The sequence below is a fragment of the Hemibagrus wyckioides genome, linkage group LG09 (genome assembly GCF_019097595.1).
Source record: "Hemibagrus wyckioides isolate EC202008001 linkage group LG09, SWU_Hwy_1.0, whole genome shotgun sequence".
NCBI lineage: Eukaryota > Metazoa > Chordata > Actinopteri > Siluriformes > Bagridae > Hemibagrus > Hemibagrus wyckioides.
Window position 1 is genome coordinate 28,423,752 of NC_080718.1, and position 26,905 is coordinate 28,450,656.

The following is a 26,905-nucleotide window of genomic DNA, read 5'->3' on the forward strand; positions in this document are numbered from 1 at the left end:
CGGTTGTATCAATGTCTTGAGATCATATTAGCCTGGGTTTGGTGGCGGTTGTATCAATGTCGAGATCATATTAGCCTGGGTTTGGTGGCGGTTGTATCAATGTCGAGATCATATTAGCCTGGGTTTGGTGGCGGTTGTATCAATGTCGAGATAATATTAGCCTGGGTTTGGTGGCGGTTGTATCAATGTCGAGATCATATTAGCCTGGGTTTGGTGGCGGTTGTATCAATGTCTTGAGATCATATTAGCCTGGGTTTGGTGGCGGTTGTATCAATGTCTTGAGATCATATTAGCCTGGGTTTGGTGGGGGTTGTATCAATGTCTTGAGATCATATTAGCCTGGGTTTGGTGGCGGTTGTATCAATGTCTTGAGATCATATTAGCCTGGGTTTGGTGGCGGTTGTATCAATGTCGAGATCATATTAGCCTGGGTTTGGTGGCGGTTGTATCAATGTCTTGAGATCATATTAGCCTGGGTTTGGTGGCGGTTGTATCAATGTCGAGATCATATTAGCCTGGGTTTGGTGGCGGTTGTATCAATGTCTTGAGATCATATTAGCCTGGGTTTGGTGGCGGTTGTATCAATGTCGAGATCATATTAGCCTGGGTTTGGTGGCGGTTGTATCAATGTCGAGATCATATTAGCCTGGGTTTGGTGGCGGTTGTATCAATGTCGAGATAATATTAGCCTGGGTTTGGTGGCGGTTGTATCAATGTCGAGATCATATTAGCCTGGGTTTGGTGGCGGTTGTATCAATGTCTTGAGATCATATTAGCCTGGGTTTGGTGGCGGTTGTATCAATGTCTTGAGATCATATTAGCCTGGGTTTGGTGGGGGTTGTATCAATGTCAAGATCATATTAGCCTGGGTTTGGTGGCGGTTGTATCAATGTCGAGATCATATTAGCCTGGGTTTGGTGGCGGTTGTATCAATGTCTTGAGATCATATTAGCCTGGGTTTGGTGGCGGTTGTATCAATGTCGAGATCATATTAGCCTGGGTTTGGTGGCGGTTGTATCAATGTCGAGATCATATTAGCCTGGGTTTGGTGGCGGTTGTATCAATGTCTTGAGATCATATTAGCCTGGGTTTGGTGGCGGTTGTATCAATGTCGAGATCATATTAGCCTGGGTTTGGTGGCGGTTGTATCAATGTCTTGAGATCATATTAGCCTGGGTTTGGTGGCGGTTGTATCAATGTCGAGATCATATTAGCCTGGGTTTGGTGGCGGTTGTATCAATGTCGAGATCATATTAGCCTGGGTTTGGTGGCGGTTGTATCAATGTCGAGATAATATTAGCCTGGGTTTGGTGGCGGTTGTATCAATGTCGAGATCATATTAGCCTGGGTTTGGTGGCGGTTGTATCAATGTCTTGAGATCATATTAGCCTGGGTTTGGTGGCGGTTGTATCAATGTCTTGAGATCATATTAGCCTGGGTTTGGTGGGGGTTGTATCAATGTCAAGATCATATTAGCCTGGGTTTGGTGGCGGTTGTATCAATGTCGAGATCATATTAGCCTGGGTTTGGTGGCGGTTGTATCAATGTCTTGAGATCATATTAGCCTGGGTTTGGTGGCGGTTGTATCAATGTCGAGATCATATTAGCCTGGGTTTGGTGGCGGTTGTATCAATGTCGAGATCATATTAGCCTGGGTTTGGTGGCGGTTGTATCAATGTCTTGAGATCATATTAGCCTGGGTTTGGTGGCAGTTGTATCAATTCCCTAGGAGGAGTATTTCACATTCCATTGGGTGCGTTTTGCAAACAACTCAATACCTCACTTCCTGTGGATTAGACTTAATGACATGCAGTGTGAAAGTTGTTCAGTTTAATGAGATCTAAGTGTGTACCAAGTTGTACATGGAGCAAGTGTGTATCAGCTATGCAGCAAGATTTTCTGTAATGGGTGTGTGCCACGCCCAGGGTCGATCCACAGTGATGTCCTAATGGCCGCAGATTCCAACCTGTCTGCTGATTTTCAAGAGTTTTTGAGCAGGTTAAGGGGTCCAAAATGCCCCGAAAGGTTGAAAAAAAAAAAAACGAAAATAAAAAAAATAAAACAAATTCTAACGAAAACAATAGAGCTTCCGCACCTACAGTGCAAGGCCTCTGGCCTCGCTCCTTCGGTGCTCGGACCCCAATAATAGAAGACAGGAACACAAACAGGGCAGTAAGTTGTTTTAGCTCCATTTATTGAGTTCAAAGAACGTGAAACCCACTTATACAAATTTTGCTTGTGTTTTGGAATATGTTCCCTGACATCCAATTATAAATTAAGGAAGGAAAAAAAAATTAAAAACAAAATAAAATTATGACAAATATCAAAGAGGCAACAATGTCCACACAAAAAGGAAAAAAAAGTGTTCTGAGAACATGCATGACTGACCGCAGCGTCAGCCAATCAAACGATTTCTGCTTTAATCGTCATCGTCGCCTCCAAATCGAGTACAGACTGTGCTATATTCTCTCTCCTGGGACACACCAGGGGGCGCCATCACTGCACTGGCCACGTCTTCACTTCCGGATAAAATTTACATTACATTTAACCCCTTGTCTTATCTTAGTGCATGAAAAACTCAACGACCGTCAGGTCTCATACCCAATACTATCCTTTAGGAAAAAAAGAGCACTGAACAGAAATTGTCTGAACTGGGGGAAAAAAATCCATCGCTTCTCTGTTTGGGTAAAAGAATCAAACAAAAAAGAGAATAAGAGAGGGAGAATGAAGACACAATGACTGCTGTAATGTTCTCTTTTTAAATCTTAAGTGATCATCACATCAATACTGAGTGAGAGAGAGAGAGAGAGAGAGGCCACTGCACTCCAAATGAAATCCCCCTTCAACATTAACACTATTATTATTATTAAGAGGAAAAAGCATTGTGCAAATATAAGTGTGTGTAAAATTGTTGCCGTTTCCTCGTTCTGTTTAAATCAAGCCTGAACATCTGATCTGTTCTGCATCTGATCCTGCAGTGAACCTGCCAAATTCTTCTCTAATCATGTTCCACAGACACGGACCTGGTGTTTCATCCGATACTGTCAGAGAGAGAAGGAGAGGGAGAGGGAGGGAGGAGGAGAGAGAGAGAGAGAGAGAGAGAGAGAGAGAGAGAGGGAGAGGGGGTTGGAGAGGTAGAAAGAGAGAAGGAGGGGCAGAAAGAGGGAGGGGCAGGGGTAAAGAGACAGAGAGAGAGTGAGAGGGATGGAGGGGGGGGGGAGAGACAGAGAAAGAGGGAGAAAGAGAGAGAGACAGAGAAAGAGGGAGAGAGAGAGACAGATGAAAAGAGACAGAGAGAGAAACAGTAAATAAAACCCAGAGAGAGAAAGAACAAGAGTTAGAAAGACAGAGAGAAACTAACAGACAGAAAAAGTGACAAAGAGAAAGACAGAATGACGGACAGACGGAAACAGACAAAGAGAGAAACAGAACTGTGTGGCTCCCTGTTGTGATCACACCCTCTGTTCTATTGGGTGAAATCGGTCACATGACCTCCTGCACTGTGAAAACCTGCCAGAACGGATTGATTAGACAAAGCTAAACATAAACAGCTGGCTAATATCACAAACTCGTAAATAAAGCTAGAGTGTGAACATCTGCAACAAAAAACGCTGAAGACTGGAGGGAGGGTCACTATCACCATGACAACATACTTCCTGCTACAAAGAAACCGCATGAACAGAAAACGGTACAAAGATCATCACAGCGGAAAATGAACAGAGAGGAGATCGCTGTCAGGAATGGATTATTCTTAATATTTGAACTGCTTTATGGTGTAGATCAGTGAAATTGCCAATTAAGAGGAACATTCAGCTGCTTCAGCTAGCGTTAGAACATGCACTGTTATTAGCATCAGGCTGAGGAAAACGTCTGATGAAACGTCCGTCTGTTCCTGGTCTCATTCAGTCGCACCATATGGTGTATATCCTCATCTATCATGAGCTACCTGTACTGCTGCATGAAGCAGTAATGCTGGAGAGTAAATAAGGCTCTCCGAGAGCCGTCGTTTTTTATTCCTAAGCCACTCAGAGCACCAGGGTAGGATGTCCGTGTCTGTGGAAAAGCACTTTATTCCCGGCTGAAATTATCTTTACGTGCAGACGACAGGATTTATAACGTTTCTCAACGTCCTCCTTCTCTGGTCCTATCTCTCCGCTTGCTCGGCCTCTGAGTCACTGCTGGACGGATAAAAATATACTGAAGCCTGATCTTACAACGAGGCTGCATTACATCATACTGTAGTGTGTGTGTGTGTGCTGTACATCTTTTCAGAGTGAGGTGTGTAAAAACAGAGAGTGTATACTGATAAAGATGAACACGTTCAACTTAAAGCCCCCAGTTTTCAATTCATGAATTAAACACCCTATGTAGAAATCACGGTAACATCGATATTAATGTCAATACTGTGTCTGAGAGAGAGAGAGAGAGAGAGAGAGAGTGAGAGATCCTCCATTCGCATCCATGTAATTAGTAATATGAATATTATTAAAAATACCACCGAACAGGCAGAGACATACGGAAAGCGCTTATCACCTGATCACGGCAAAAATTATGTACACCCACATTAAGAAAAGAGTAAAGGAGGAGGGGAGAGAGAGGGAGGCTGATTGTGAATAAGTACCGCCTCCAGGCTGTGTATGTTTGGGCTGGGGAGGTGGGGCTTGGTGGGTTGGATGGGCGGGGCAGGCCGCTCACCTCTTCTTCGGGGCCTGTGTGGTGCGGGGAGGTGTGACGGGGCGGCCCGAGTTCACACCTCCGTACTGATACTTAGCCTTCTTCTCTGAGGGCTTCAGGATCTGAGGGAGAGAGAGAAAGAGAGAAAGAAAGAGAGAGAGACAAAGGCAATAAAAAAGAGAAAGAGAGATATAGAGTGTGAGAGAGACACAAAGAGAGTGTGTGTGTGTGAGAGAGACAAAGAGAGGGGGGGACAAAGGCAGTAAAAAAAGAGAGAGAGAGAGATGTACAGTATGAGAGAGAGAGAGAGAGAGATAGAGAGAGTGTGTGTGTGAGAGAGGGAGAGACAAAGGCAGTAAAAAAGAGAGAGAGATGTAGAGTGTGAGAGAGACAAAGTGTGTGTGTGTGTGAGAGAGACAGAGTGAGGGGGGGACACAAAGGCAGTAAAAAAAGAGAGAGAGAGATGTACAGTATGAGAGAGAGAGAGAGAGAGAAAGAGTGTGTGTGTGAGAGAGGGTGAGACAGGCAGTAAAAAAGAGAGAGAGAGATGTACAGTATGAGAGAGAGAGAGTGTGTGTGTGAGAGAGGGAGAGACAAAGGCAGTAAAAAAGAGAGAGAGATGTAGAGTGTGAGAGAGACAAAGTGTGTGTGTGTGTGAGAGAGACAGAGTGAGGGGGACACAAAGGCAGTAAAAAAAGAGAGAGAGAGATGTACAGTATGAGAGAGAGAGAGAGAGAGAAAGAGAGTGTGTGTGTGAGAGAGGGTGAGACAGGCAGTAAAAAAGAGAGAGAGAGATGTACAGTATGAGAGAGAGAGAGAGAGTGTGTGTGTGAGAGAGGGAGAGACAAAGGCAGTAAAAAAGAGAGAGAGATGTAGAGTGTGAGAGAGACAAAGTGTGTGTGTGTGTGAGAGAGACAGAGTGAGGGGGACACACAAAGGCAGTAAAAAAAAGAGAGAGAGAGATGTACAGTATGAGAGAGAGAGAGAGAGAGAGAGAGAGAGAGAGAGAGAAAGAGAGTGTGTGTGTGAGAGGGTGAGACAGGCAGTAAAAAAGAGAGAGAAATGTAGAGTGTGAGAGAGACACAAAGAGTGTGTGTGTGTGAGAGAGACAGAGAGAGGGGGGGAGACAAAGGCAGTAAAAAAGAGAGAAAGAGACAGACAGAGAGACCAACAGAGAGAGCAACAGATTGGAGAAACAGAGAGAAAGAAAAACAGATTCAGGAAAAAGAAACAGATCCAAAAAAAAGGAGATAGGGGGACAAAGAGACAGAAAGACAAAAAGAGAGAGATAGAGAGAAAATATAATAAAAATAAAAGAGAGATTTTATATTATTAAATTGTTCGAAATTATTTTTTAAAGTTATTAAATATGATTCCTCTTTTCAATGTCCAGTATGAAATTAGTACCTGCATAAAGAGTGTGTGTGTGTGTGTGTGTGTGTGTGTGTGTGTGGGTGTGTGGGTGTGTGGGTGTGTGGGTGTGCGCGAGATGATGCTGCACCTGAAAGGAGCACATGAGGGACTCGTCCACGCTCATCATGGCCCCTGCGTTATCAAACTCCCCGCAGTAGTTTGGAGCAGAGAACAGAGTGACCAACTGCCGCTTCGCAAAGAACTCGTACCCGTCCTCCACCACCTACACCACATGCAGAGGAAGAAATCAGACATCATCCACCATACCAGTTCCCGCGAGCCAGCAGTTACCATGGAAACAGTAACAGTTTAACATATCAACCTGTGATTATCAGAGCTGTGGTTAGAGGAAAGGTGATCAACACCTTCTGAACAATCAGGATGGAGATTATGTAACACCACAGAGGAGGTTTTTACCTGGTGCGCTCGGCAGATCAGGTCCAGGTCGTGGCGGTTGAGGAATTTGCTGACCACGTCGGCTCCAAAGGTGAAGGACACACCCCGGTCGTTCTCTCCCCAACCCTGCACATCTTTATCAGGGTCAGACCACAACAGATCACACAGCAGACCTGTGGGGGGGGGGGGAGAAGAGAGAGACAGACAGACAAAGAGAGAGAGAGAGAGATTTTTGTATTACACATTAACTAATGAACTATAAATGGTTGCTAACAGTGGACTTTCAGACTTTAATCCCCACACACACACACCTGTATCTGGAACATCTGTAGGCCTCATGATCCTTCGGATTTGCTCCATAGACTGCAGGTCAGGAGAGAGACCTGAGGAGAAAAGAAGGATTATGAACTGATGACCAGAAATGACCATCACTGCTGCTCTCAGAGTAACTATTAACGGACAAAAACAAACAAAATATAAAAGTCTGAGGATCTATGTTAGACATGCTATATTTTAGATATACTCCAACAAGATATCACAGAAAGATATCACAAAAAGTCTGAAGTTACAAAAAAGCCTATGTTTAAAATACTTTATTTACATCACATGCACCTAGAGGTTGGATTTGGTGAATCTGCTTCTACAAAAAAAGCTCATTTTTGTGTATTCAGGTGAGGGAGTGAGGGGTCTACCTCCATGGCAGCAGAAAATCTTCTCGTCGATGATGGCAGCGATGGGGAGGCAGTTAAAGCAGTCAGTGAAGGTTTTCCACAGCTTTATGTTGAACCTGCGCTTACCTGAGAAACACACACACACACACCTTGTACAAAAGTAGTACATAAGTGTACCTCCTTTTAAAAACTCAATAACCCCAAATGACCATCTGACCCAAGCTGGACTCACACTCATCGTAGAAGCCGTAGATGCGGTTGATGGAGGCGCACTCGTGGTTGCCCCTGAGCAGGAAGAAGTTCTCCGGGTACTTGATCTTGTAGGCCAGCAGCAGGCAAATGGTCTCCAGGGACTGCTTCCCTCGGTCCACATAATCGCCCAGGAAGAGATAGTTGGCCTCTGGGGGGAAACCGCCATACTCAAACAGCCTCAGCAGGTCAGTGTACTGCCCATGGATATCACCTGCAGGATAATGTGCCATTATTATACATGTAAAATCATACAAACATGAAGACAATAGCTCTTACTGCATTGCTAGATTTGTTGGGAAGCTCTTGGTCCTGGTCATTTGATATTAAAGAGAAGATAAAATACTACAAATTTGGCATTGTGTGGATTCTCTCTTTAGTGGTGCACACAAGCTTTTATCCAAATAAGACAGAAACCAACCAAGAGCCAGCTTCCACTGAGTTACTGTTTCAGAAAAAGTGCCAGATAATTACAGGAAGTAAAAAAATAAGGAGAGATCACATAACTGTGCCCATTATAGTCAAAACTATATACAATATCTGCATTTCCATTCAAGCCTTTTCTTTTTAAATAAACCTATGTCAATATTTTAGAGCTTCATCACTGACACCACCACCATGCCAGGTCCTGGGATTAGTTCAAAAACATCAACACACACACCAAAGATTCACCCAGAGGATAGGCCATGGTAGATAACATCATCGATGCAGACCTGACTCTTGCCCTAAAATCAGTTCAACACTGTAAATGAATACATGAACCAGAGCCAGAGGTTGGGTCAACAAAAGTAATGTGGAATGGACTCTGGCCAAGACATCAGCTTGACCATGTTTATGTGGAATGGACCTCTGGTGCAAACCTGACCCTAGGCCTTAGACTGGGTCAAGAATGCCAATGAACGCCTGACCCTCACCTGGGGATAGCATCAACCACTTCAACAGAAGGCTGACCCTTCAACATCAATGAAGAACAGAAACTCAGCCCGGGTTTGGGTCAGCAACAAATCAACTTTGCTGAACCAATTTTTGGGCAAGGACCAACACTGATACAGAACCTAAGGCTCAAAAATGTCAGTGATGACCTGACCCTCACCCAAAGATTTGGCTAAAAATATAAAATGAGGAAATGCCTCTTGACCAGAGTCAAAGTGGCCAATGCTAACCTGACCTGGCCAACAACAGTGATGTGGAACTGCCACTAGGCCAAACATCAGGTTAACAAAGTAAATGCCAACCTGACTCTTGCTCAAGGAAAGGGTCAAGACCATTGATGAACCCTCATGTGAGGACTAGGTGAACAACATCAATGTGGAGCTGACCCTCATCCAGTGATCAGGTCAACACCAATGATGCAGAACTAGCAGAACTAGCAGAACTAACATGGAGCCCAGGTCCATAACCTCACTGCACAACTGACCCATAAACAAAGACTGAGTCAACAACATTAATGCTCCTCACCCAGAGATGGGATAACTCTGGACATGAGATGAGGTCAACTATATCAACAAACATGACAATGACTCTTACTCAGATCAGGTCATACCTTTAAAGACTTGATCCTCACACCAAAATCAGGTAAACAATGTCAATGAGGAACCTGAACCTGTGTGCTCCATCCACTGCCGTTCACTCTGCTGACTCACGACTGTCCTAGCTTTGTGTTGCTCTTGTGTTTGATCTTTATGTTGTATGTTTCTGTAGCACCAGGTCCTGGAGAAATGTTTCATTTCACTATGTACTGCGTCAGATATATGTGGTTGAAATAACAACAAAGCTTCTTGAAATCTTGAATCTTGAAATCTGAACATTCTCGAGAGATTGGCTCAACAGCTCCAACACTGCTTGGTCTGCAAACTTACCTAGCGGTCAGGTCAACAACATTGACCTGTTGGTTTAGGTTCTGGACCTAAATCAACAATATTTAAATGCCTGGAGATCAGAACTCTGATGAGCAACCTGATAAGCATCTGGAGTTTGGTTAAAACACTGATGTGAATGTGAGCTCAAAAACAAGTCACCCTCAATGACTTGAACTGGAACAAAGATGTGGCCTGGTGCTTTTTTGTTGATTTTGAGTAAACATTAGCTCGCTAAAAGACACGCCGGCTCAGAGACGCAGTATCGGTGGCTGCTGGCTGTGATTCTTACAGTGCGGGAAGGATTCCAGAGCCTCAATTCCCACTGCGCTGGCCTTCACGCTCACAGTCTCTGCCAACCAACTGTTGTTGAATTTACACTTCTCTCATTTTTCACAAACGCTCAGTGTGAAGTGGGTCAAAAGAAGGAGAAAAATCTAACAAAACTGTTAAAGTTAGGAGGATGAAATGCTTTTACTGTATATAACAGTCAGCTCATTAATGCAGTAAAGCATTTTGTGTACAAAGTATGAGCAAGAATCCTTGTGGTTAGTAATAACAGCCCCAATCCCAGAGAATAAACACCTCACCCATGATGATTCATTAGCTCTGAGTGCTAAAGTATTTCAAATACAAGACATCATTAAATTGTTTTTTAGCATATCCCAGGTTGTTAGGAAGCTGAAGAGCACAGCTTCAGCTACGATTCTGCAGACACTGGAGCCGAGAGGCTTAAACACTGCAAGCCAAAATCAAATAAAAGACCATTTTCACACTCATGTAGGTTTCTGGATTCGGCTCCCTTGATTTAAGTTGTTTTTATTTGTCATATAATCATTACTGCACAGTGAAATTCTTTCTTCACATATCCCATCCTTGGGGGTTGGGGTCAGAGCGCCATGATACGGCGCTCCTGGAACAGGGTGGGTTGGGGGCCTTGCTCAAGGGCCCAAAGGTGGCAGCTTGGCAGTGCTGGGGCTTGAACCCTGATCTTCCGGTCAACAACCCAGAGCCTTAACCTACCATCCCCCTATTTGATCCCTGAAGCCTGTTCTTCAAGCCAGGAAAGCGGTCCAAACCAACCAGGTCTTCATGAAATTGCTGGTCTGGGGTTTGCTTCAACTGTTCCACGGTTCTTGGGGCCACATGCTGAGTAAAGCGATTGGTTTAAACCCAAATAAAACCAGACTTCTAACACATTGGACAGACTTCTATAACATTGGAGACCATTAATTCATTCAGCTTTGTGATCCCTGTGGTCATAAGAGATCTGCTCCATATCTGCTCTACGTATTAGAACATGAATTTGTGATTTCGTTCAGAAGGAATTGTTGTATGCAAAGGCAAAGCTGTGATACAAGCCCCGCCCACAAACAAGACTCAGCCCTTAGTATGGATTCAAGAATTTGGACCAAGAGCTTCTGGATGTGAGGTGTAGTTCCAGGTGTTTGCAGCAGAGCACGGTCTCAAGATGTTTCGTGAAGGACCTGCGAGGCTAATGAAGGCACGTACTCTGTCGGACTCTGAACCTTCATCATCCAGGGAGAGAGAATCCAGGTTAATGACGTCCTGATCACACACACGCTGGTCCATGAAAACCTAACCTCCCATCTCTGACAAACAAAGGTCAAAGACGCACAATGTCACCGTGTGTGTGTTAGTCGTGCCTGTGAGATTATTAACACAGGCAGAGTTTCCTCCAAAGCTCCTGTCCTCATTAGACTCATATTTATATCTTGCTCTACTTACACACACACACACTCAAAATACAACACACATCTGATTCATTTAGAAATCATCACACAGAAAGTGCTGGAGAAGGGACCACGGGGTCCACACACACACACACACACACACACACACACACACACACACACACACACAGTACAAGTGATGAGGTGAATCTAAGAATAATGTTAGCTATTGAACCATTATAGTAACTCTTACTCCACTTTCCTTCTTAGAGAGCAAGAGAGAGAGAGAGATAGATAGATAGATAGATAGATAGATAGATAGAGAGAGAGAGAGAGAGAGAGAGAGAGAGAGATAGATAGATAGATAGATAGATAGATAGATAGATAGATAGATAGATAGAGGGAGAGAGAGAGGGAGAGTTTATTGTGAGTGTTGGTCAGTATAATAACAGTGTAATGGTCAGTATTTGGACATGTGTAAGTGAGTGTGTAATAGTATTTGTTGTGTAAGTGAATCTCAGCAGGAGCAGGACTGTGGGTTTGCAGCTGTGTGTGTGTGTGTTTCAGGCGTTTGCAAGTGGGAGGATAAACTATTTCTGTATGCTGACTGAGAGGAGTGTTGATCCGAAATCTCTCTCTCCCTCTGTCTGTGTGTGTGTGTATGTGTGTGTGTTGAAAGTATATGCGATGTGAGAAATCCACAGAGAGTATGAAGGCGAAAGAAGGACAGAGAGTCAAAGGCTATCAAGAAGCGAGGGAGGAAGGAACAAGAGGGAGGGAGAGAGAGAGAGCGTAAAAGATGACCTGATCACTCAGCGATACTCCTCAATACTCACTCACCCACTCATCCATCCATCCATCCATCCACCCACCCACCTGATCACCCATCCATCCATTTACCTGATCACTCACTCATCCATCCATCCACTCACTCATAGCAGGATCACTAATTTCATGATAAAATGTTTAATATTCATCAGCACTAATGATTTTGCTCCATCTCTCTGGGGTTTAAACAGCACATGTTCAATTCTGCCCATATTTATTCACCTTTAAAGAGAGCGAGAGAGAGAGCGAGAGCGAGAGAGAGGGAGAGAGAGAATGGCTATGTTGGAGCAGTTATATAAACCACATCTCTGTGCAGTCTGAATGGCTAAAAACTTTTTAAACGTTTGAGCATTTTCCCTGCCCTGCGTGACCCTGACAGATGGAGAGTGAAGAAACAAAGAGAAAGAAAGAGAGAGAGAGAGAGGAAGCAGAGGAAATGGGAGGATGAAGAGGAGGACGAGTTGGCAGCCGTACCGCAGATTTTAAGAGGTGCCTCGAGCTCCAGCAGGATGGGCTGACTGAGGAAGATCTCTCTGGATTTAATACACAGACCTCGAACCTCGGCCTCCGTCATCTGGACAATCTTCCCTGGACGACATCCTCGCACTGAGAGAGAGAGAGAGAGAGACACAGATCCTCCATCATCTTCATCATCATCACCACCACATCACATGAAATTCTAGATTCTGATTGGTCAAAAGGTGTTGATTAATTTCCTGTAACAGGTTTATCATCACCCTCAGTGTAATAGGTTACAGTTTCTATGGTAACTGTTCATCCTCAGAGGCATGTAAAGATTCTAACAGCTGGGAGCAGTGTCCCTTTCTGAAATTCCACAGATTTCGCCTCAGAAAGCGGGTGTTGTGAGAAGAGTAACACACTTCAGCACACGCTGTGACGGGAACATCACCAAGGTCACGTGGGGAGAGGAAACACTGTCATTTAATCATACAGCTTCATTTCAATACACAGTACAGAGAAAAAATAAGAGGCAGTAGTCACGAACAGATCCTGGACTTACTGCACTTTACTCCCACAATACAGTACTGTGAGTACCGGTACTCCTGTGTGTGTGTGTGTTTCTATTGTCATGAACTACAGAATGTAATGAGAAATTACAGTAAACTGTGTGATAAAGGATCAGGGAGACACTGAGGAAACACCGTGTGCATTGTGTGGACCGTCTAAAACATATGACACACGCACGCGCGCGCGCACACACACACCTTTAGTCCACCCTTAATCCTGACCGCTTCATACAATAGACGCTTCCCAGTTTTCATGCAGAGTTCAATCACGACGCGATTTCGTGTTGCATTTAGTTTTAAAGCGGATTTTAATCAGACAGAACGCAATCCTAAAGACGCCTCCGAGACACAGACACAAATACGAGCTTTCCAAATTATATCCAGGAAAAACAATAAAATAAACGTGAAGCAATATTTATATTGAAATAAGAATATTTCCACACCGACATTATTCAACGAAAATACTAAAAACTTACCAGCGTTCCAAACGCGGGAGGCTTTACCGGAGCCTTATCAGGTCATCTCTTAAACCCAGCGAGTTATTTCAACTAGTTAGTCACCCAATTAACCAGTTTAGCTAACTAAACAACAAAACCCGAGTCTAATATCAATTCCAGTGACATTACAGACCCGCGGTTGCTAAGCTAACTGACGATACTGTTTGTAAACATTAGCCGGCTACGCAAGCTAGCGGAACAGACTAGCCGCTAGCACGACGCGCTAACTGCAAAAAACGCTGCACAGCTTCCTATTCAGCAGAAATCAGGCGCTTTAAGAAGCTCCGAATGGATTAAAAGCAAATAAAACAATATTAAAAGGATCAGCCAGCAGCACAAACATTACCTTCCAACAACCGAGAGATGAGGCTGTCTACGTTCAGTTCACTCTCCGCCATCTTCTCAACTGAACTTTAGCGCTGCAATGCGACACTGACCGCTAGAGGGCGCTGATAGTGCAACACTTATGTATTTTCTCCACTTAGTGGCCGCTAGAGGGCGCTAATAGCACAAAACTTGTGTATGTTTTACTTGGTGGCCGCTAGTGGGCGGTGATAGTGCAATACTTATGTATTTTATTTTTACTTTAGTGACCGCTAGATGGCGCTGATAGTGTAATACTTGTGTATGTTTTACTTAGTGACCACGAGAGGGCGCCATTACTGCAATAATGCCATATAATGTGCCAATAAGCTATAAAACAAAATAAAATAAAATAAAATGAAATTATAAATAAATAAATAAATAAATAAATAAAAAATTTAAAATGTAAATAAAATAAAATAAAATCAGTAGTGGACAAAGTACTACTTTGCTAAGAAATACTTTTATCTAAGCAAAAGTAGAAAAATGTTCTCAAGTAAAAAAGTAAATAATTGATGAAAATTTTGTCATATTTTTATTTTATTTTATTTATAGTCATATTTTAGCACCAATGTCACTTTGAATAAAACCATTCAGTTTCTGTAAGTTCGTAACATACACCATTAGCTAGAATGTGAGCAAGTATTAGCAAAGAAAGCAGGCTAACCTACTTTATAGCTTCTTTTTCTTCTTTGGGCTTTCCCCTTCAGGGGTCTCCACAGTGAATCGTCTCTCTCCACCTATCCCTATCTTCTGCATCCTCAACACTTACACCCACTAGCTTCATATCCTGATTTATTACATCCATATACCACCTCTCTGGCCTTCCTCTTTTCCTCCTGCCTGGCAGCTCCATGTCCAACATTCTCCTACCAATATACTCACTCTCCCTCCTCTGGACATGTCCAAACCATCTTAATCTGGCCTCCCTAACTTTGTCCCCCAAACGTCCAACATGAGATGTCCCTCTGATGTACTCATTCCTAAACCTGTCCAACTGTGTCACTCCCAAAGAGAACCTCAACATCTTCAGCTCTGCTACCTCCAGATCTGACTCCTGTCTCTTTCTCAGTGACACTGTCTCTAAACCATACAGCATGGCCGGTCTCATCACTGTCCTCTACACCTTCCCCTTGATTGTCTGTGATATTTTTCTATCACACAGAACTAATCTACTGTATAGCTTGATGTTATCAAATTAGCAAACCATGCTTTTAATTTCAGTTTTCTAATAAACTGGCGAATGAATTTGTTATATTTTGTTCTAAGTTGATTAACCTCATTGGATGCTGAGCCAGGAGAAGCAGGTTATGAACACAACAGATAGGGTTTATTATCTCACAGGCATGAATATAAACGAACTGAAATAGCTAGAACTGCTCAGGAAGATGCGCTCTCAAAAAAACGGTGTTTCTTTGAAAAGAAAAAGAGACATCTTAAAGAGATGTTAAGTGTCAGTTACAGTTGTTAGTCGTTTTATTCTATGAATTAAAATAAAAGAAATCCATTAATGAAAGGCAGATTTCTGCTGTATCAGTGACTGTACTTATAACTAATCATAATTCTATCAGATTAATATTAATTTCCTTCAGCGATCTGATTCAGTGCATGTCATTTACAGTTCCGCCATTTTAATGTGACTCATCTCTAATTTCTTTGAATTTACCGACACCTGCTGGTCAAGACATGAAATTACAGCAGATCTCCACATTTCTGCGTTTAGTCCACTGCGGTCAGTATCCTTCCTCTCTAGCAGTCTTTAACACTTCATAAACTCATAGTAAAAATCACAGAATACCTGGTGCAGGTGTGTTGGTACTGGGAATGAGAAAGAACTCAGAACCAGCTGCTGGTTTTGAAGAACCGGTTTGACCAAGTTGACAATCATCAGAATAAAGACACAAAGAGAAGTTTGGAAGCTCATTTTAATTACAAAAAATCATTTCTACACATAATCATACACATTTTCATTTTATACATAATAAACCGTATGAGTGTTTATTATTATTATTATTATTATTATTATTATTATTATTATTATTATTATTATTATTATTAAATTATACTAGAATCTGGAATGATTGAATGAATTTAAAATTTGCTTTCATAACCCTGAATCTTAACAGAGCTCAGATTCTCGCTGCTCGTCCTCTTCCTCTGTGCTCTGCAGGACAGAGTGAACCAGGACAAGACTCCGCCCACTAGAGCTCCAGCGATGGTCAACAGTACAGCTACCCATAATGCCACTGAGCCCTGGGGGCTGATGGGAGATGGAGAATGATCTGTTGGGTCAAGAGGCTCTGAGGTGAAACTGTTTACTCGGGTAAAGATGAAGGGATGAGTCTGAGAGAGAGAGAAGATAGAAGAGAGAGCGAGAGAGAGAGAGAGAGAGAGAGAGTGTGTGAGAGAGAAAAAGAGATCTGTCTGTCTATCTATGTGTCTGTCTATCTATGTGTCTATCTATCTATCTATCTATCTATCTATCTATCTATCTATCTATCTATCTATCTATCTATCTATCTATCTATCTATCTATCTATCTATCAATCTATCATGTGTCCTTCTGTCTGTCTGTCTGTGTTTGTCTGTTTTTATATCTAGTTCTTCTGTCTTTCTGTCAAATTCTCTCTCTCTCTCTCTCTCTCTCTCTCTCTCTCTCTCTCACTATTTGACTCTTTGTGTCTGTATGTTTGTCCATCTCTGTCTCTCAGTCTGTAGTGAATCTAAACAAACAGACTGTGATCTAAACTTTAATAAACTTTTATTCATTTTTCTTGACGGGGAATTTAATCAAACCTTCTCTCAACTCACACTTCCTGAACTTCCTGTAGCCTGTCTTCACACAACCCTGTATCCTGTACATGATTATTTAAGGAAAATGCTGTTTTCTTGTGTGTGTGTGTACCTCTGAGGGACAGTGTATCTTGCTGCGATCATGTGTGAAGTTGTTGTAGGTCTGTTTGCTGCCCACTGGCTCCAACTGGTACAGAAGGGAAAGGACAAAATGACATTAAAGGTGCAATCAGTAGTGTTCACGAGTGGACGTCGTGACAGGGGGTCAGCAGTGAAGCCAGAATTCTCTCTGAGGTCCTCTAGTGGCTGACCGAGGTAAAATGTTTCTCCCAAAAAAAAAAAAAACCCCTCCAGTAATCCTACTTATGATAAAGTTTTATAGGAAATATTTGCTGATTAATAAGTGGGTGTGGTTAATGAGCTGATTGACAGCTTTGGAGCCTAATTCATCATTTTTTTTCCTAAAAACAAAAAAGTTGAGTGTAAATGTTGATACTTTACATTCACAACTTACAAAATATTCACATTAATTTGATTAAAATGATGAAAATCTCAAAATCTCAGTGATCCATAACTTTAAATTCTAATTCCTCACAATATTTGTATAAACAATGATCAGACTAATGTTTAGGATTTTACATCCCAATAAATAATGCTGTACTTTGGGTTATCAGAAGCATGAAGACACACAACCATGAAGTAAAATAATACAGGAGAAATATGTATTTGTATAATTATCTGCACATGCCAAAGTGTGTGTGTGTGTGTGTGTGAGTGCACTCAGCATATTGTTCTACAGAGTAAAGGTAGAATCTCAGCATGGCCACATTCTCAGAAGAATTTCTGCATGTGTGTGTAAAATGTGTGTGTGTGTGTGTGTTTGTGTGTGTGTGTTCACCATATTGTTCCACAGTGCGATGGCTATCTCAGCATGTCCACGTTCAGTGAAGTGGAAACAGTCCACTGAGAAGAAGCTCAGGTCTGGCTGTCGGTCCTGCAGGAGATACACTGATGTGAGTCTTTTGTGTGTGTGTGTGTGTTTGTGTGTGTGTGTGTGTGTGTTGAGTATGACTGCTACATTCTTATTGGTATATTAGAACATTTTGTTAGTGTAGTATAGTGTAGTAGAGTGTAGTGTGGTGTAGTGTAGTGTGGTGTAGTGTAGTGTGGTGTAGTGTAGTGTGGTATAGTGTAGTGTGGTATAGTGTAGTGTGGTGTAGTGTAGTGTGGTGTAGTGTAGTGTGGTATAGTGTAGTGTGGTATAGTGTAGTGTGGTGTAGTGCAGTGTGGTGTAGTGTAGTGTGGTATAGTGTAGTGTGGTGTAGTGTAGTGTGGTATAGTGTAGTGTGGTATAGTGTAGTGTGGTATAGTGTAGTGTGGTGTAGTGTAGTGTGGTATAGTGTAGTGTGGTGTAGTGTAGTGTGGTATAGTGTAGTGTAGTAGAGTGTAGTGTGGTGTAGTGTAGTGTGGTATAGTGTAGTGTGGTATAGTGTAGTGTAGTAGAGTGTAGTGTGGTGTAGTGTAGTGTGGTATAGTGTAGTGTGGTATAGTGTAGTGTAGTAGAGTGTAGTGTGGTGTAGTGTAGTGTGGTATAGTGTAGTGTGGTGTAGTGTAGTGTGGTGTAGTGTAGTGTGGTATAGTGTAGTGTGGTGTAGTGTAGTGTGGTATAGTGTAGTGTAGTAGAGTGTAGTGTGGTGTAGTGTAGTGTGGTATAGTGTAGTGTGGTATAGTGTAGTGTGGTGTAGTGTAGTGTGGTATAGTGTAGTGCAGTAGAGTGTAGTGTGGTGTAGTGTAGTGTGGTATAGTGTAGTGTGGAATAGTGTAGTGTGGTGTAGTGTAGTGTGGTATAGTGTAGTGCAGTAGAGTGTAGTGTGGTGTAGTGTAGTGTGGTATAGTGTAGTGTGGTATAGTGTAGTGTAGTAGAGTGTAGTGTGGTGTAGTGTAGTGTGGTATAGTGTAGTGTGGTATAGTGTAGTGTAGTAGAGTGTAGTGTGGTGTAGTGTAGTGTGGTATAGTGTAGTGTGGTATAGTGTAGTGTGGTATAGTGTAGTGTGGTATAGTGTAGTGTAGTAGAGTGTAGTGTGGTGTAGTGTAGTGTGGTATAGTGTAGTGTGGTGTAGTGTAGTGTGGTATAGTGTAGTGTGGTATAGTGTAGTGTGGTATAGTGTAGTAGAGTGTAGTGTGGTGTAGTGTAGTGTGGTATAGTGTAGTAGAGTGTAGTGTGGTGTAGTGTAGTGTGGTATAGTGTAGTGTGGTATAGTGTAGTGTGGTATAGTGTAGTAGAGTGTAGTGTGGTATAGTGTAGTGTGGTATAGTGTAGTGTGGTATAGTGTAGTAGAGTGTAGTGTGGTATAGTGTAGTAGAGTGTAGTGTGGTATAGTGTAGTGTGGTATAGTGTAGTAGAGTGTAGTGTGGTATAGTGTAGTAGAGTGTAGTGTGGTATAGTGTAGTGTGGTATAGTGTAGTAGAGTGTAGTGTGGTATAGTGTAGTGTGGTATAGTGTAGTAGAGTGTAGTGTGGTATAGTGTAGTAGAGTGTAGTGTGGTATAGTGTAGTGTGGTATAGTGTAGTAGAGTGTAGTGTGGTATAGTGTAGTAGAGTGTAGTGTGGTGTAGTGTAGTGTGGTATAGTGTAGTGTGGTATAGTGTAGTAGAGTGTAGTGTGGTATAGTGTAGTGTGGTATAGTGTAGTGTGGTATAGTGTAGTAGAGTGTAGTGTGGTGTAGTGTAGTGTGGTATAGTGTAGTGTGGTATAGTGTAGTGTGGTATAGTGTAGTAGAGTGTAGTGTGGTATAGTGTAGTGTGGTGTAGTGTAGTGTGGTATAGTGTAGTGTGGTATAGTGTAGTAGAGTGTAGTGTGGTATAGTGTAGTGTGGTATAGTGTAGTAGAGTGTAGTGTGGTGTAGTGTGGTGTAGTGTAGTGTGGTATAGTGTAGTAGAGTGTAGTGTGGTATAGTGTAGTGTGGTGTAGTGTAGTGTGGTATAGTGTAGCAGAGTGTAGTGTGGTATAGTGTAGTGTGGTATAGTGTAGTAGAGTGTAGTGTGGTGTAGTGTAGTGTGGTATAGTGTAGTGTGGTATAGTGTAGTGTGGTATAGTGTAGTAAAGTGTAGTGTGGTGTAGTGTAGTGTGGTGTAGTGTAGTAGAGTGTAGTGTGGTGTAGCGTAGTGTGGTATAGTGTAGTGTGGTATAGTGTAGTGTGGTGTAGTGTAGTGTGGTGTAGTGTAGTGTGGTATAGTGTAGTGTGGTATAGTGTAGTGTGGTGTAGTGTAGTGTGGTATAGTGTAGTGTGGTGTAGTGTAGTGTGGTATAGTGTAGTGTGGTATAGTGTAGTGTGGTGTAGTGTAGTGTGGTGTAGTGTAGTGTGGTATAGTGTAGTAGAGTGTAGTGTGGTGTAGTGTAGTGTGGTATAGTGTAGTGTGGTATAGTGTAGTAGAGTGTAGTGTGGTGTAGTGTAGTGTGGTATAGTGTAGTGTGGTATAGTGTAGTGTGGTGTAGTGTAGTGTGGTATAGTGTAGTAGAGTGTAGTGTGGTGTAGTGTAGTGTAGTGTGGTATAGTGTAGTGTGGTATAGTGTAGTAGAGTGTAGTGTGGTGTAGTGTAGTGTGGTATAGTGTAGTAGAGTGTAGTGTGGTGTAGTGTAGTGTGGTATAGTGTAGTAGAGTGTAGTGTGGTGTAGTGTAGTGTGGTGTAGTGTAGTGTGGTATAGTGTAGTAGAGTGTAGTGTGGTATAGTGTAGTGTGGTATAGTGTAGTAGAGTGTAGTGTGGTGTAGTGTAGTGTGGTATAGTGTAGTGTGGTATAGTGTAGTGTGGTATAGTGTAGTGTGGTATAGTGTAGTGTGGTATAGTGTAGTGTGGTGTAGTGTAGTAGAGTGTAGTGTGGTATAGTGTAGTGTGGTATAGTGTAGTGTGGTATAGTGTAGTGTGGTGTAGTGTAGTGTGGTATAGTGTAGTGTGGTATAGTGTAGTGTGGTATAGTGTAGTGTGGTGTAGTGTAGTGTGGTGTAGTGTAGTGTGGTATAGTGTAGTGTGGTGTAGTGTAGTGTGGTATAGTGTAGTGTGGTGTAGTGTAGTGTGGTATAGTGTAGTGTGGTGTAGTGTAGTGTGGTATAGTGTAGTGTGGTATAGTGTAGTAGAGTGTAGTGTGGTGTAGTGTAGTGTGGTGTAGTGTAGTAGAGTGTAGTGTGGTGTAGTGTAGTGTGGTATAGTGTAGTGTGGTATAGTGTAGTGTGGTGTAGTGTAGTGTGGTGTAGTGTAGTGTGGTATAGTGTAGTGTGGTATAGTGTAGTAGAGTGTAGTGTGGTGTAGTGTAGTGTGGTATAGTGTAGTGTGGTATAGTGTAGTGTGGTATAGTGTAGTAGAGTGTAGTGTGGTATAGTGTAGTGTGGTATAGTGTAGTGTGGTATAGTGTAGTAGAGTGTAGTGTGGTATAGTGTAGTGTGGTATAGTGTAGTAGAGTGTAGTGTGGTGTAGTGTAGTGTGGTGTAGTGTAGTAGAGTGTAGTGTGGTGTAGTGTAGTGTGGTATAGTGTAGTGTGGTATAGTGTAGTGTGGTGTAGTGTAGTGTGGTGTAGTGTAGTGTGGTATAGTGTAGTGTGGTATAGTGTAGTGTGGTATAGTGTAGTGTGGTATAGTGTAGTGTGGTGTAGTGTAGTGTGGTATAGTGTAGTGTGGTGTAGTGTAGTGTGGTATAGTGTAGTGTGGTATAGTGTAGTGTGGTGTAGTGTAGTGTGGTGTAGTGTAGTGTGGTATAGTGTAGTGTGGTATAGTGTAGTGTGGTGTAGTGTAGTGTGGTATAGTGTAGTGTGGTATAGTGTAGTGTGGTGTAGTGTAGTGTGGTATAGTGTAGTGTGGTATAGTGTAGTGTGGTATAGTGTAGTAGAGTGTAGTGTGGTATAGTGTAGTGTGGTGTAGTGTAGTGTGGTGTAGTGTAGTGTGGTATAGTGTAGTGTGGTATAGTGTAGTGTGGTATAGTGTAGTAGAGTGTAGTGTGGTATAGTGTAGTGTGGTATAGTGTAGTAGAGTGTAGTGTGGTATAGTGTAGTAGAGTGTAGTGTGGTATAGTGTAGTAGAGTGTAGTGTGGTATAGTGTAGTGTGGTATAGTGTAGTGTGGTATAGTGTAGTGTGGTATAGTGTAGTAGAGTGTAGTGTGGTGTAGTGTAGTGTGGTATAGTGTAGTGTGGTATAGTGTAGTGTGGTATAGTGTAGTAGAGTGTAGTGTGGTGTAGTGTAGTGTGGTATAGTGTAGTGTGGTATAGTGTAGTGTGGTATAGTGTAGTAGAGTGTAGTGTGGTGTAGTGTAGTGTGGTATAGTGTAGTGTGGTATAGTGTAGTAGAGTGTAGTGTGGTGTAGTGTAGTGTGGTATAGTGTAGTGTGGTATAGTGTAGTAGAGTGTAGTGTGGTGTAGTGTAGTGTGGTATAGTGTAGTGTGGTGTAGTGTAGTGTGGTGTAGTGTAGTGTGGTATAGTGTAGTAGAGTGTAGTGTGGTGTAGTGTAGTGTAGTGTGGTATAGTGTAGTGTGGTATAGTGTAGTAGAGTGTAGTGTGGTGTAGTGTAGTGTGGTATAGTGTAGTAGAGTGTAGTGTGGTGTAGTGTAGTGTGGTATAGTGTAGTGTGGTGTAGTGTAGTGTGGTGTAGTGTAGTGTGGTATAGTGTAGTGTGGTATAGTGTAGTAGAGTGTAGTGTGGTGTAGTGTAGTGTGGTATAGTGTAGTGTGGTATAGTGTAGTAGAGTGTAGTGTGGTGTAGTGTAGTGTGGTATAGTGTAGTGTAGTAGAGTGTAGTGTGGTGTAGAGTAGTGTGGTATAGTGTAGTGTGGTGTAGTGTAGTGTGGTATAGTGTAGTAGAGTGTAGTGTGGTGTAGTGTGGTGTAGTGTAGTGTGGTATAGTGTAGTAGAGTGTAGTGTGGTATAGTGTAGTGTGGTATAGTGTAGTAGAGTGTAGTGTGGTGTAGTGTAGTGTGGTATAGTGTAGTGTGGTATAGTGTAGTAGAGTGTAGTGTGGTGTAGTGTAGTGTGGTATAGTGTAGTGTGGTATAGTGTAGTGTGGTGTAGTGTAGTGTGGTATAGTGTAGTATAGTATAGTATAGTGTAGTATAGTGTAGTGTGGTATAGTGTAGTGTAGTGTGGTATAGTGTAGTGTGGTATAGTGTAGTAGAGTGTAGTGTGGTGTAGTGTAGTGTGGTATAGTGTAGTAGAGTGTAGTGTGGTGTAGTGTAGTGTGGTGTAGTGTAGTGTGGTATAGTGTAGTAGAGTGTAGTGTGGTATAGTGTAGTGTGGTATAGTGTAGTGTGGTATAGTGTAGTAGAGTGTAGTGTGGTGTAGTGTAGTGTGGTATAGTGTAGTAGAGTGTAGTGTGGTATAGTGTAGTGTGGTATAGTGTAGTGTAGTAGAGTGTAGTGTGGTGTAGTGTAGTGTGGTATAGTGTAGTGTGGTGTAGTGTAGTGTGGTATAGTGTAGTGTGGTATAGTGTAGTGTGGTGTAGTGTAGTGTGGTATAGTGTAGTAGAGTGTAGTGTGGTGTAGTGTAGTGTGGTATAGTGTAGTGTGGTATAGTGTAGTGTGGTGTAGTGTAGTGTGGTATAGTGTAGTGTGGTATAGTGTAGTGTGGTGTAGTGTAGTGTGGTGTAGTGTAGTGTGGTATAGTGTAGTGTGGTGTAGTGTAGTGTGGTATAGTGTAGTGTGGTATAGTGTAGTGTGGTGTAGTGTAGTGTGGTGTAGTGTAGTGTGGTATAGTGTAGTGTGGTATAGTGTAGTGTGGTATAGTGTAGTGTGGTATAGTGTAGTGTGGTGTAGTGTAGTGTGGTATAGTGTAGTGTGGTATAGTGTAGTGTGGTATAGTGTAGTGTGGTATAGTGTAGTGTGGTGTAGTGTAGTGTGGTATAGTGTAGTGTGGTATAGTGTAGTGTGGTATAGTGTAGTGTGGTATAGTGTAGTAGAGTGTAGTGTGGTGTAGTGTAGTGTGGTATAGTGTAGTGTGGTATAGTGTAGTAGAGTGTAGTGTGGTGTAGTGTAGTGTGGTGTAGTGTAGTAGAGTGTAGTGTGGTGTAGTGTAGTGTGGTATAGTGTAGTGTGGTATAGTGTAGTGTGGTGTAGTGTAGTGTGGTGTAGTGTAGTGTGGTATAGTGTAGTGTGGTGTAGTGTAGTGTGGTATAGTGTAGTGTGGTATAGTGTAGTGTGGTGTAGTGTAGTGTGGTATAGTGTAGTGTGGTATAGTGTAGTGTGGTATAGTGTAGTGTAGTGTGGTATAGTGTAGTGTGGTATAGTGTAGTGTGGTATAGTGTAGTGTGGTATAGTGTAGTATAGTGTGGTATAGTGTAGTGTAGTGTGGTATAGTGTAGTGTGGTATAGTGTAGTAGAGTGTAGTGTGGTGTAGTGTAGTGTGGTATAGTGTAGTATAGTATAGTATAGTGTAGTATAGTGTAGTGTGGTATAGTGTAGTGTGGTATAGTGTAGTGTGGTATAGTGTAGTGTAGTGTGGTATAGTGTAGTGTGGTATAGTGTAGTAGAGTGTAGTGTGGTGTAGTGTAGTGTGGTATAGTGTAGTGTGGTATAGTGTAGTGTGGTGTAGTGTAGTGTGGTGTAGTGTAGTGTGGTATAGTGTAGTTTGGTATAGTGTAGTAGAGTGTAGTGTGGTGTAGTGTAGTGTGGTATAGTGTAGTGTGGTGTAGTGTAGTGTGGTATAGTGTAGTGTGGTATAGTGTAGTAGAGTGTAGTGTGGTGTAGTGTAGTGTGGTGTAGTGTAGTAGAGTGTAGTGTGGTGTAGTGTAGTGTGGTATAGTGTAGTGTGGTATAGTGTAGTGTGGTATAGTGTAGTGTGGTATAGTGTAGTGTGGTGTAGTGTAGTGTGGTATAGTGTAGTGTGGTATAGTGTAGTGTGGTGTAGTGTAGTGTGGTATAGTGTAGTGTGGTATAGTGTAGTGTGGTATAGTGTAGTGTGGTATAGTGTAGTATAGTATAGTGTAGTGTGGTATAGTGTAGTGTGGTATAGTGTAGTGTGGTATAGTGTAGTAGAGTGTAGTGTGGTGTAGTGTAGTGTGGTATAGTGTAGTGTGGTATAGTGTAGTGTGGTGTAGTGTAGTGTGGTATAGTGTAGTGTGGTATAGTGTAGTAGAGTGTAGTGTGGTGTAGTGTAGTGTGGTATAGTGTAGTAGAGTGTAGTGTGGTATAGTGTAGTATAGTATAGTGTAGTATAGTATAGTGTAGTGTGGTATAGTGTAGTGTGGTATAGTGTAGTGTGGTGTAGTGTAGTGTGGTATAGTGTAGTGTGGTGTAGTGTAGTGTGGTGTAGTGTAGTGTGGTATAGTGTAGTGTGGTATAGTGTAGTGTGGTGTAGTGTAGTGTGGTATAGTGTAGTGTGGTATAGTGTAGTAGAGTGTAGTGTGGTGTAGTGTAGTGTGGTATAGTGTAGTGTGGTATAGTGTAGTAGAGTGTAGTGTGGTGTAGTGTAGTAGAGTGTAGTGTGGTGTAGTGTAGTGTGGTATAGTGTAGTGTGGTATAGTGTAGTGTGGTGTAGTGTAGTGTGGTATAGTGTAGTGTGGTATAGTGTAGTAGAGTGTAGTGTGGTGTAGTGTAGTGTGGTATAGTATAGTGTAGTATAGTATAGTGTAGTGTGGTATAGTGTAGTGTAGTGTGGTATAGTGTAGTGTAGTGTGGTATAGTGTAGTGTAGTGTGGTATAGTGTAGTGTAGTGTGGTATAGTGTAGTGTGGTATAGTGTAGTATAGTGTGGTATTGTGTAGTATAGTATAGTGTAGTATAGTATAGTGTAGTGTGGTATAGTGTAGTGTGGTATAGTGTAGTGTGGTATAGTGTAGTGTGGTATAGTGTAGTGTGGTATAGTGTAGTGTGGTATAGTGTAGTGTGGTATAGTGTAGTGTGGTATAGTGTAGTGTAGTGTGGTATAGTGTAGTGTGGTATAGTGTAGTAGAGTGTAGTGTGGTGTAGTGTAGTGTGGTATAGTGTAGTGTGGTATAGTGTAGTGTGGTATAGTGTAGTGTGGTATAGTGTAGTGTGGTATAGTGTAGTAGAGTGTAGTGTGGTATAGTGTAGTGTGGTATAGTGTAGTAGAGTGTAGTGTGGTGTAGTGTAGTGTGGTGTAGTGTAGTGTGGTATAGTGTAGTAGAGTGTAGTGTGGTATAGTGTAGTGTGGTATAGTGTAGTAGAGTGTAGTGTGGTGTAGTGTAGTGTGGTATAGTGTAGTGTGGTATAGTGTAGTAGAGTGTAGTGTAGTGTGGTGTAGTGTAGTAGAGTGTAGTGTGGTGTAGTGTAGTGTGGTATAGTGTAGTGTGGTGTAGTGTGGTATAGTGTAGTGTGGTATAGTGTAGTAGAGTGTAGTGTGGTGTAGTGTAGTGTGGTATAGTGTAGTAGAGTGTAGTGTGGTGTAGTGTAGTGTGGTATAGTGTAGTGTGGTATAGTGTAGTAGAGTGTAGTGTGGTGTAGTGTAGTGTGGTATAGTGTAGTGTGGTATAGTGTAGTAGAGTGTAGTGTGGTGTAGTGTAGTGTGGTATAGTGTAGTGTGGTATAGTCTAGTGTGGTATAGTGTAGTAGAGTGTAGTGTGGTGTAGTGTAGTGTGGTATAGTGTAGTGTGGTATAGTGTAGTAGAGTGTAGTGTGGTGTAGTGTAGTGTGGTATAGTGTAGTAGAGTGTAGTGTGGTGTAGTGTAGTGTGGTATAGGGTAGTGTAGTATAGTGTAGTGTGGTATAGTGTAGTAGAGTGTAGTGTGGTGTAGTGTAGTGTGGTGTAGTGTAGTAGAGTGTAGTGTGGTGTAGTGTAGTGTGGTATAGTGTAGTGTGGTATAGTGTAGTGTGGTATAGTGTAGTAGAGTGTAGTGTGGTGTAGTGTAGTGTGGTATAGTGTAGTAGAGTGTAGTGTGGTGTAGTGTAGTGTGGTATAGTGTAGTAGAGTGTAGTGTGGTGTAGTGTAGTGTGGTATAGTGTAGTGTGGTATAGTGTAGTGTGGTATAGTGTAGTAGAGTGTAGTGTGGTGTAGTGTAGTGTGGTATAGTGTAGTAGAGTGTAGTGTGGTGTAGTGTAGTGTGGTATAGTGTAGTGTGGTATAGTGTAGTGTGGTATAGTGTAGTGTGGTATAGTGTAGTATAGTATAGTGTAGTGTGGTATAGTGTAGTGTGGTATAGTGTAGTGTAGTAGAGTGTAGTGTGGTATAGTGTAGTGTGGTATAGTGTAGTGTGGTATAGTGTAGTGTGGTGTAGTGTAGTGTGGTATAGTGTAGTGTGGTATAGTGTAGTAGAGTGTAGTGTGGTGTAGTGTAGTGTGGTATAGTGTAGTAGAGTGTAGTGTGGTGTAGTGTAGTGTGGTATAGTGTAGTGTGGTATAGTGTAGTGTGGTATAGTGTAGTGTGGTATAGTGTAGTGTGGTGTAGTGTAGTGTGGTATAGTGTAGTGTGGTATAGTGTAGTGTGGTATAGTGTAGTGTGGTGTAGTGTAGTGT

At 42.2% G+C, this 26,905-nt stretch overlaps 2 protein-coding genes across 5 annotated transcripts in view; both read right to left on the minus strand.

The window, feature by feature from the left end:
• Window positions 1-2,177: 2,177 nt before the first annotated feature.
• ppp1cb (protein phosphatase 1, catalytic subunit, beta isozyme) lies at window positions 2,178-13,781 on the minus strand. Its single transcript, XM_058399354.1, has 8 exons — window positions 13,653-13,781; window positions 12,256-12,387; window positions 7,387-7,617; window positions 7,176-7,280; window positions 6,795-6,866; window positions 6,505-6,656; window positions 6,176-6,310; window positions 2,178-4,796 (listed from the first exon to the last, which is right to left on the minus strand). The coding sequence occupies exons 1-8, from the start codon at window positions 13,702-13,704 to the stop codon at window positions 4,692-4,694; spliced, it is 984 nt and encodes a 327-aa protein (XP_058255337.1). The 5' UTR covers window positions 13,705-13,781; the 3' UTR covers window positions 2,178-4,691.
• A 1,867-nt stretch (window positions 13,782-15,648) lies between these two features.
• Window positions 15,649-26,905, minus strand: part of plb1 (phospholipase B1) — a 58,839-nt gene continuing 47,582 nt past the window's right edge. For 2 of the 4 annotated variants that reach the window (XM_058398317.1, XM_058398318.1), the window contains 3 exons: window positions 17,361-17,456; window positions 16,575-16,649; window positions 15,652-16,012 (listed from right to left, as the gene is read on the minus strand). In XM_058398317.1, coding sequence (XP_058254300.1) covers window positions 15,761-16,012; window positions 16,575-16,649; window positions 17,361-17,456 — 423 coding nt within the window. In that variant the 3' untranslated portion in view covers window positions 15,652-15,760. Of the gene's footprint in view, window positions 16,013-16,574; window positions 16,650-17,360; window positions 17,457-26,905 lie in introns of all 4 variants that reach the window. The other 2 variants (XM_058398315.1, XM_058398316.1) reach the window with 2 other exon arrangements.

Excerpts from the sequence above, each read along its gene's own strand:
- ppp1cb (XM_058399354.1), bottom strand. The coding sequence starts at position 13,704 with ATGGCGGAGAGTGAACTGAACGTAGACAGCCTCATCTCTCGGTTGTTG. Across the intron at positions 7,281-7,386 it reads CTACGGCTTCTACGATGAGT|GTAAGCGCAGGTTCAACATA; the intron begins GTGAGTCCAGCT and ends TGTGTTTCTCAG. Across the intron at positions 6,657-6,794 it reads TACAGATGTTCCAGATACAG|GTCTGCTGTGTGATCTGTTG; the intron begins GTGTGTGTGTGT and ends CCCCCCCCACAG.